Source organism: Pleurodeles waltl, chromosome 12 (genome assembly GCF_031143425.1).
Source record: "Pleurodeles waltl isolate 20211129_DDA chromosome 12, aPleWal1.hap1.20221129, whole genome shotgun sequence".
Lineage (NCBI taxonomy): Eukaryota > Metazoa > Chordata > Amphibia > Caudata > Salamandridae > Pleurodeles > Pleurodeles waltl.
This window is the reverse complement of record NC_090451.1, coordinates 32,361,095-32,370,342: the sequence shown is the minus strand read 5'-3', so window position 1 is coordinate 32,370,342 and position 9,248 is coordinate 32,361,095. Positions and strand designations below refer to the sequence as shown.

General features: G+C 41.5%; 1 protein-coding gene across 1 annotated transcript in view; it reads left to right on the top strand.

The window, feature by feature from the left end:
• The first annotated feature begins 295 nt into the window (after positions 1-295).
• The window catches only part of LOC138267001 (spindlin-W-like), a 33,262-nt gene continuing 24,309 nt past the window's right edge, over positions 296-9,248 (top strand). The window contains exons 1-3 of the mRNA XM_069215843.1: positions 296-427; positions 5,480-5,521; positions 7,133-7,386. Of these exons, the coding sequence (XP_069071944.1) occupies positions 5,502-5,521; positions 7,133-7,386 (274 nt within the window). The 5' untranslated portion in view covers positions 296-427; positions 5,480-5,501. The remainder of the gene's footprint in view (positions 428-5,479; positions 5,522-7,132; positions 7,387-9,248) is intronic.

The following is a 9,248-nucleotide window of genomic DNA, read 5'->3' as shown; positions in this document are numbered from 1 at the left end:
CTTCTCCCAGCCTCAGACAACAAAGCCGGCTCAAGTGCTGCTGGACAATCCCTTCCGGGACGTGCGACGAGTCTGACGCATCCACCCGCCTCTTCCGGGTCAAGAACCGCGACGGCGTCTTTGAAGCACGAAATGGCCGCCTCTTTTTCGGGGGGGGGGGGGGGGGGGGGCGCGGCCAGTTTCCATCCAATCACAGGTTTCCTGGCGCCGGAAGCCGCCAAGAGGGCCTTACTTCCGCTGCCTTGGCTGTCGATCACTAGGAACGCGCTTTGTGATTGGCCGCTCCGGCCTTGGTGTGCTGCCGTCGGTGGGGGAGGGGGTTCGTGCCTCGAAGTCGGTGTGAGGGAGAAGGCAGCGGGCCTCGGCTCCGACCAGGGGCCGTGTAAACACCGGGGGCCGGGGAGTCTCGCTGAGAGGACACAGGGTGGTGGGTAGAAGATCTCTAATTCCAACTTCCGGGTTTTGGAGGGGGAGGGTCATGTTTTAAAATGATCTATTTTAGCATTATCTCACAAGAGCCCTACACCTCAGTGCGAATCAAGCGGGAATTACATTTCCAGACGTATACATTCACACCGTCGCCGTTCTCTCTCTGGGGTGTTTACATCCGTGCTGCCCCGGCAGGGCCCGGGCACATGCTCCAGGGGTCCGGGTGGTGCATGTGGAGGGGGCGGTGGGGGCCCTGAGGGGGTTACTGGGAGGGTGAGAGGCCTGGGGGTGTTGGGATAGTAGTGGCAGGGTTGTTATATTGGGGTTTCTAACAATGCCTGCAGGAGGGTGTTTTTGAGTTGTTGCCGATGTTTCTGGGCTGAGCACCGTCCTGAGAAAAATGAAATACAGTCTTGCTATCCGAAACAGAGGCTACAGTATAAGTAAATACAGTTCCCAATCACACTAGCATTTCTGACCTGTTCAATGCCACAAGTTAATGGCCCTTTTCTAGGTGAAGCCTACTAGACTGTGGATGTGTTCTCAGTTCCAAGACATATTATGGCTGATCAGGCACATAAAAGGGTTTGGAGCCTGGCAGTTGTTTATCATTGGTGGGCTTTCCTTGTCACTCTCATTTGCCTGCTTCTTATTTGGGGTCCCGGCTTGTCAATCTGGTGGTGTTCCCTCTAGTGGAGCACTGTTTCGTTACAAGCTCTTTGATTGGCTGGCAACGCTGCTTCCATTGCTTGCTTTTCGAGAACTCTTTTTTTCCTTTTGTTTAAAGCTTTCCATGAGAGAGGATGTGTTATCGAATTGTCTCACCAGTGTACGTCTCTTCCCCTGCGCTCAGAGTTGTCCCTTGTCGATTGTGCTTCCTATGTGCTTCTGCTCATCTTCTCTCTAACTGCACTCTCTTTGTTGCTTTCCTGGCAAGCTATTGTTGCTTTGACATTATGCTTCACCCTCCCCAGCGTTAACTGATTGCCCCACTCCCCCCGTGCTGCTTCCACACCACCTCCACTTTAACAAAACTTTTGCACATTTTAATTTCTTTCCAGATACTACTCAACTTGAATCAGTAACTAAAAATGGAAAAGAAAAAATAACCAACATCATTTTGTAGGTGCACACTTGCATGTAGCGCATCCTACAAAATGAGACGGGTGGCCGTGTCAGACTTTTCTTAAATTTAGAATTTAGCCATGCTGCACGGCATCCATTATGCTATACAGTGTGGATAAAAACGTTGGTAAAGCCAATGGGTCTCAAAGGCAAAACCTGTTGGCTTTACCAGTGATTGTTTAGATGGGGTGAGGAGTTCACTAATTGCGCCATTCCTTGTGCTATGCTTTAAATGAGTAGCTTTAAGTTAACATTCTACTGTATATCCATAGATTGACACTACCAAAAATTGTCAGTTTATATATTAGTATCGTAAAACATATTGACTTATTTTGCACATTATTTTGAAAAGATATGTCTGACAGATTTACTTGCATGGTGCGCTTTCATGCTTGCTTGTTTACCACCAAGATGCCCTGCTTCAAGCAGCTCTTGGTACCTTTTGTTTGCTGTCCGGTGGACTGGCAACATGTGTGCAGGAGGATTTACAGCAGTAGTATTCAAACGTTTTAATGCTGCGCCTTTGTTTGTGTGAAACACATTCATAATGCCCCCCTAAAATGGCTAACATATTTTTTTAAAGATTCTATCAAATTGACAGGTCCAGATGTATTTACCCAAGCATTGCAGATATGTTAAGTTATCTTTTTTTAAATAATGCTTTCAAGTATATGAGTTCCAACATGTTGCTTGTAGCCTGGACTCCCCTGAGGTGCAAGACTATCCACAGTGTTATTATTCATCAAGTGTGTGTGTGGGGGTAGGGGGTGGGGGTGCTTGAATTGCTCCAAATAATCTTCAATCCCGTTCCTACACACACCCCTATGTCCAGCCAGGACATAAGTAAAAACAGAAAAATGCATTACTAATATCGCATTACAGAATGACTAGCTGCCACTCTGTTTTCTTTTGCTAAAATCAGCACTGTTTCAAGCAGCATAATAAATGCTCCTCTGGGCAAAAACATGTCCCTCTGTTTATACATGCATGCCCATCAGCACCAATACCTCTGCATTACGGGCACTAGCTGGAAGTGTATTTGCAGATTTTCTCAGTAGAACATTGAACTTTTTTGTGCTGAGTTGCAAGCAGACTTATTTTGAATCTCATACAGTTTTCCAATAACTCATCGACACTAACATTATTACTATGCCTTCACAAAGAATGATAGGCTTTATATTGGTCCATTGTGAACAAAAAAAGGTAGGGGACTCAGCAAAGAAATCATCAAAATAATAAATGGGCTTCATCTAAGTTGATTTTGAGAAAGTGTCTTGCAAAGTTCTAGTAGTTTTCTGAAGTAGGTTATGTGGATTGGAGAGAGTTCTCTTTTCTTTCTGATCTGATGAATATGTTGGCTAGTTATAAACGTTTACGAAGATGAATGCCTTGGTATATGAGGCAGAAGTTTTCAAATCTGATCTGTGCTCGATACAAAGCTGGTGAAAGTTCATGAGGAAGGGGAGATGTGATTGAGTTTCATTGCAGAGGACACCCGTCTGGTTGTTGAGTGAAGAAAAAATGGTAAATTAAATTTGTAGGATACTTTTGACTGCAGTCTAACGAAGAAATTACAAGCAAATGCGCTCCGTTTCCTCTTGACCAGGTGATAGAAGGGGTTTTTAATCTTTTTAAGAGAATGAAGCTAAAAGTTAACTGATTGAGCTTATCGGTTTATGGTGAGTGAGAGGTTTAGTTGAGCGTAAAACTTAGAAATTGTACTGTCTAGTAAATTATTGGGTTGAAGCCTTTCACCATAAAGTCAGTAGCAATGGATCAAATGTGTTGAGAGAAGGTGAGGAAGCGTTCTACTTTCAGGAGGTTCAGCAACAGGAGGGTTTAGCTTGTCCAACTGTCGAATTTCAAAAGTGTGGAGCCAAAGGTGATTAAATAAATGGAGGTTGATTTTTAGGTAAAGTTGTGTGTTGTCCTGACACTGGTGGCTAGAGACCCCTGTCCCTTGATCAGCAAACTCAGTGGCTCCAGATGCAAGTTACTGAGTGGGAGCGAAGATAGAACCCCAAGGAACACTACAGAGCACTAGTACTTATACTAGAATGTTCTCACCGATCTTCCCATATTGATCATGGTTGGTTAGAAAGGAAGAAAACCAGCACAAGACCTGACCACACACCCACAGGTGGTGTTCCAGCACTGATACTGACGATGGCCAGTTTGTATCAGCTGTATTGAAAGTTTCCAACAGGTTGAGTAGAACAGTATACCGTGGATCGTCCAATGTTTTCAGAGTGGCTGTTTCAGGACTGCTGCCAACCCAGAAGAAAGACTGGCCTTTCCATAAGAGTTACTCTTCTGATTGAGGAGGGCAATTGGCTAGAAGCACATCTCTTAATGGCTTCTGCAAGACATGGTAGGTTGGTGACATGCCTGGGGTGAGTAAGGAGATTGGCATCAAGATAAGTTTTTCATAGAGTCCTGATTGAACGAAGCTTTAACCATAGAGCTCCGTTCCAACCTAAACAAAAAAACTGGGAGTTGTTTTTGAAGACGTTTGCAGGAAGGGCATCAAAGAAGTAAATTGTATGTGCTCTAGGCAGGAGATGGATTACTGGGCGGCCTAGTGGTTGGTTTTGTGAAAATATTTCTATGGTAATTGAGTAACAAGCATTTGTGTATATGGGGGTTGTGTTTGTGGGAGAAATAGGGTTTATATTTTCTTCGTCTGAGGACAGATACAGGCAGTATAACTAAAGCAGGCTTAATGGTTTGGTGGGCTTGTAGTGAAAAATACATTTTGCAGAGTTTAAAGATCGATTGAGTTGGTTCTTCATGAAGTTATCTTTGGAGGTTGTAATTCGTAGGTTATAATCTGTACTCATGGCCTGTAACTTTAGTCAAACCACATCCAGTTTCATGGGGCAACTGAAGAGCTGCTGCCTTAGTATTGAAATGGGCGTTTTTGTATGTGTTGAAACTCAATAGGGACTAATATATTTTTCTAACAGTTAGGAGCGCACCTGCCTGACATCCCAGCAATTAATCTGCCCCATTGCATCATGGTAGATGTAGTATCTTCAAAAAACGAACTCCATTAATTTTTAAATATTTCACCTTTAAGTAGGTACAGCCTTTACTGTGCATCTCTGGACACATGTGTTTCTGGGTTAGTCCCTTCTTCAGCAGAGAACATATTTGCGGGGTGCTGGGAATGCTGCCATTAATCACCCGGTTTCAGTACCTCTTCCCTGGCCTGCTGGTGCCTGCTCCAGAGCTCGTCAGCCCAATAGCTCAAGGGAGCCTTTAAAGTCACAAACAGTTAGGAGCGCACCTGCCTGACATCCTAATATATTTTTCTGGTTGAAAGGTTTACTCGTCAGTTGATTTATGGCCATCTGAACTTGGACCTTTTCCAGTGACCTCTGCTTTTACCTATCATGCCTTCTATCAGACAGGTCCCATACCTCTGATTACTAAATTGAAATGACGTACGAGCAGACATATAGATTAAAGGTGTCCCAGTGAAGTAGCAAGCAACAGGATTGTCATAGGACGTGAAGTTGTGATTAAAAAAAAAAAACAATTGTGACGTAACTAGGAACCCTACAGTTACTTAACTCTTTCCCATCTGACATATCAAGTTACGGTCACCAGACCCCTGGGCAGGGCCTAAGCAGACATTCTTTCCTACGTTCTTTGGCTTCCATGTATGTTTGACATGTTTATCGAAGCAGTGGGCTTGGAAGATATAAGGATCGCATGGGATCAAGCACCACCAATCCCTCTCTTTGCAGTAGTTGCAACTTTTGCATAATTGTTCTCCCTGTGCATCAAATTGGTTACTACAAATTGCTAAAAAATGAATGAGATTTAAATGTCACGTTTTACAGACCCTACTAAAATGTGCAAATCTGTAGTTTGATACACGTATGATGCTCAGGATTTGGATTTTTGTTTTCCTCCCCAGAGTGAAGCCTTTGCAGTTTGAGATGGCTCAAGCAAAATCACGGTATGTTGTATCAGAATCTACTTTAATGTAACCTTAATATATTTGAGAAATGATCAAGCATAGTTAATCCTAACATTCTGCTCGCGTTGGACTGTTACTCAGTTGCCTATAATTCATTCATGAGAAAATGCTGCTCTGTGGGTCACAGGGATGCTTGCGTCTTCCAGAATGAAACCTTGAATCTTAAACACATTCTACAGAAACTTGATAAATACTTGCATTAGTCTAAGCTACTCCTTCTCTATAGTCTGTTACTTTTTAAATTAAGAATGTACAACGTTTTTTTTTTTTTTCAACTTCTGAGTAACTGTTACAGCTGAAATAAAATGTTTAGTTAAAAAAACATCTTAAAATAAATGGATGGCAACTGCCAGTATTTCCCAAATTCTAAAGATTATTTGAAACTGTTTTTTCTGTAAAGATGTGTTGCTAGTATTTTGTTGCCAACTTCAGTTTTAGTCGAAATATTTAACAATAGATCAAAGACCCCATATTGTGAAATTTCAGCACTCACATAAAATTGCTGTGTGGTGTGTTTTTTATTTTTATTTTTATAAACCATCTGGAATTTCAGCAATGAATATATACATTTTGCTTGCCTAGTAGTTGACTATTGTCTTCTGGTCTGACTAAGTTCACCACAATGGAAATTTCTGACGGGTGTGAGTGAGTACATTTTTCAGCATGAATTGAAAATAACAATGTAGATGTTAGGACAATATCACCACTGGCTTGTAAAAGAAAAACAAAAACTGCCTGTCTAAAAATTATGCCTAGGGTTTGGAAAGCAAATAATGAATTTAAACACTGTCAAAAGCATTTGTTGTAATAAACATTTTCATCTCTTGCTGAGTTAGGCAGTATTTGAACTTACTCAAAACTATTGTCTTACGAGGATAGGTTTAGTGTTCATCGTGTAATTTTTAGGTGACGCATGCTAGCGCTCTGACCTGTTGTAACCTATCTGTTGGCTGTTAACCACACCCACCACTCGCCCATCACTCACTCGTTCCTGGGCTTTCCTTTAAAAAATCCTTTATCATTGGTAAATATGTCACGTTTGTCCCTCCTTGGGGTGGTTTGGTTACCGCCTTGGACATCGACCCTGTTACACGGATAATTGCATGTTTGCCAATACATTTGACTAAGAGCAAACTTCTGCTTCCTTTTGAGTCTCTCCTTTGCGCTCATGCCCATGACGGCTGTAGCGCTTTGATTCAGCTCGCTTATGTCAACTGTTTTACTTTTCATTTTCAATTTAAAGGTCAAGAAAAGTCCAGTTAGGAATTTACAACGTTAACAGCTTTAACTCAAGCAAATGCGAGACCTATTGCATTGCAAATGCTTGTTGCAACTTTTGCATACATTGTTCTCCCTGTGCATTAAATTATTTACCTATTTCTGTTTCCGTGTTGTTTCAAAGGTAGATATAAAACTAATGAGCAAAATACATCATATTGATTTGCTAACAAATACAATTTTTGTTACGGGGTGGATTCTAGAGATTTGTCCCTTGTTCTCACTGCTGTAAAGTGAGATACTTTGAAGCTCTCTTACGCACAGTCAGTTTTGTAGTTTGGTTAACTGACCTTTCTCTTTCACTTCTTTTAGAAATCGTAACACTAAGAAATGTGAAGAGATCGTGGGAGGCCTGCAGTTGTCCAGCCTCATTGGGGAGCGGGTCCAACACGGCTGGCAGGAAAACAACGGCACCATCAGCCAATGGGAAGGCTTGGTGCTGGACCAGGTGGAAGTGAAGCCTGGCCTATACCTGGTGATTTATGATGGCGTTGACTGTGTTTACGGAATTGAGCTCTTTAAGGACAAGCGAGTGAAGAAGCTGCAGATCATGCCCAGGAGGCCCTGTGAGTACAAACCCGGGTCAAGAACACCACTCTGGAATGTCAAAAACATTGCAATCCTGGCACAACCTGTACAAAGTATTCCAAATGCTCAGATTAAAATCTTAGTCCTGTAATCTATAAATACATAGAAATCATTTAAATGGCGACAGGAGGCCACTCTAGAAACCGTTGAGTAAGACACATACATGTTGAAACTGAGCATTTGAAAAGAAGCCAAATATCCTAAAATCATCTAATAATTCTCACAGAGTTGAGTGGAACAGAGTATGGTGCCTTCCACTACTCCCTCAATGTTAGTGTGTCTCTTGCGTTGCCTACCTGAGGTCCCAGGAACAGACCTTCTTAGGAGCTTGCACTGCTATGAAGGCTTTGTGTCCAGCTGCCTTACGTAGTCATCAAGCTTTGGCAGAGCCAATATGTCTTGCTTATGCAAGAGCTATCTGTTTTTGCCAATGTCTTTTAGCCATTTTGTAGAGCATAGGGGCTGCTGCAGCATGACTAAAAGTACAGGGGTATTTAATTTAATAAAACATCTACTTGTCCGTGGAACAGCAGGGCTTGAAAAATCTACTTGGCTACTCGCAATGGCGAGTCATTTTTTTTTTTTTATGAGGTCGAGCTATTCTTTTAAACAACTTGACCCTTCTGGCGAGTGCACAAAGAGCAGATGTTCAGTTCAGATAGAAACTGAATTAGCAATAAAGATGCCTTTAAATCCTATTCTTGGCACATTTACTCTGTGTTCAGAGACAGAGGTCATTTGTTTTCTTGCAATGCAAGCACTTTTCCTTATGACTGCAGAGTTCCAGGATTTTGTAAGGTGAACTGTCCTGTGTGAAATGAAAGGCTGTGGGTATCAGGTCTTTCCTAATACACAACATCTATATAACTAAGTCAACTTAACAAACATTTCAAAATCTATTTCAGTAGCTGTAAAATACAATTTTTTTGTACTAGTGTGATTAAAAAATATATATTTTAATAGGATGAGGAAAAAGTCAGAACGCTTGGTGATGTGCAAATGATAGATATTTCTTATTTCATCAATTTTCACCAATTGTTAATACACTACATAGTTTTACCAGTAAAACTGTAAGTTAGCTGAAAGGTTTTTGGATATTTCTTGGAAATGTACAGTCTGTAAATGACAGCGTGCTACCACATCATGCTTTAGTAATATACTTATTAAAAGTGAGTGTTTAAACATAAACTGAGAAACACTCATGCCCTGATGGCAAAGCTATCAGTAAACTAAGGGGCAAGTCATGCATGGATCATGTATACCATATATGTGGGCTATATTTATTATACATGGAGCAAAATTTTAGTGTATTTACTCAAACAAAGTTTTACAGCAGAAATGCTGAACTCTCATATTTGAAGGTGCACTCATGTGAGAATGGAGAAAAGACTCTAAAATACAATATTTGCAAAGGATCACACAATTTGAGACCCATTTCCATGTCAAGTACATTACAGTTAAGTCGAGTAGGTTGTTCAAGCTACTCGACCTGCAGGTCTAGTAACATTTTTATGCTTTTTCAAGGCCTGGACAGGTTGCTTCATAAATATACTTGTACCTTTGGTGCCATGTAGTACGACAACCAATTATGGCACCAATCTCATTATGTAAGAGCTCTGATAATACCCTCTCTGATTATGCCATGGCTAATACTATAGTAGGGCTTGAATACTAGCAATTTCAAGCCCTACTAAAGCAATTTCCTTATTTTGTCACCTTTCCGTAGATCTACATACTTGGACTGGAGGCAGTAGTAAGCAATAGTTCCAGGGCTGGAATGCCTTAGAGTCTGAAAACCTACTAAAATGCATGGTATGAGGGATTTCACCAGCTCTTCTCT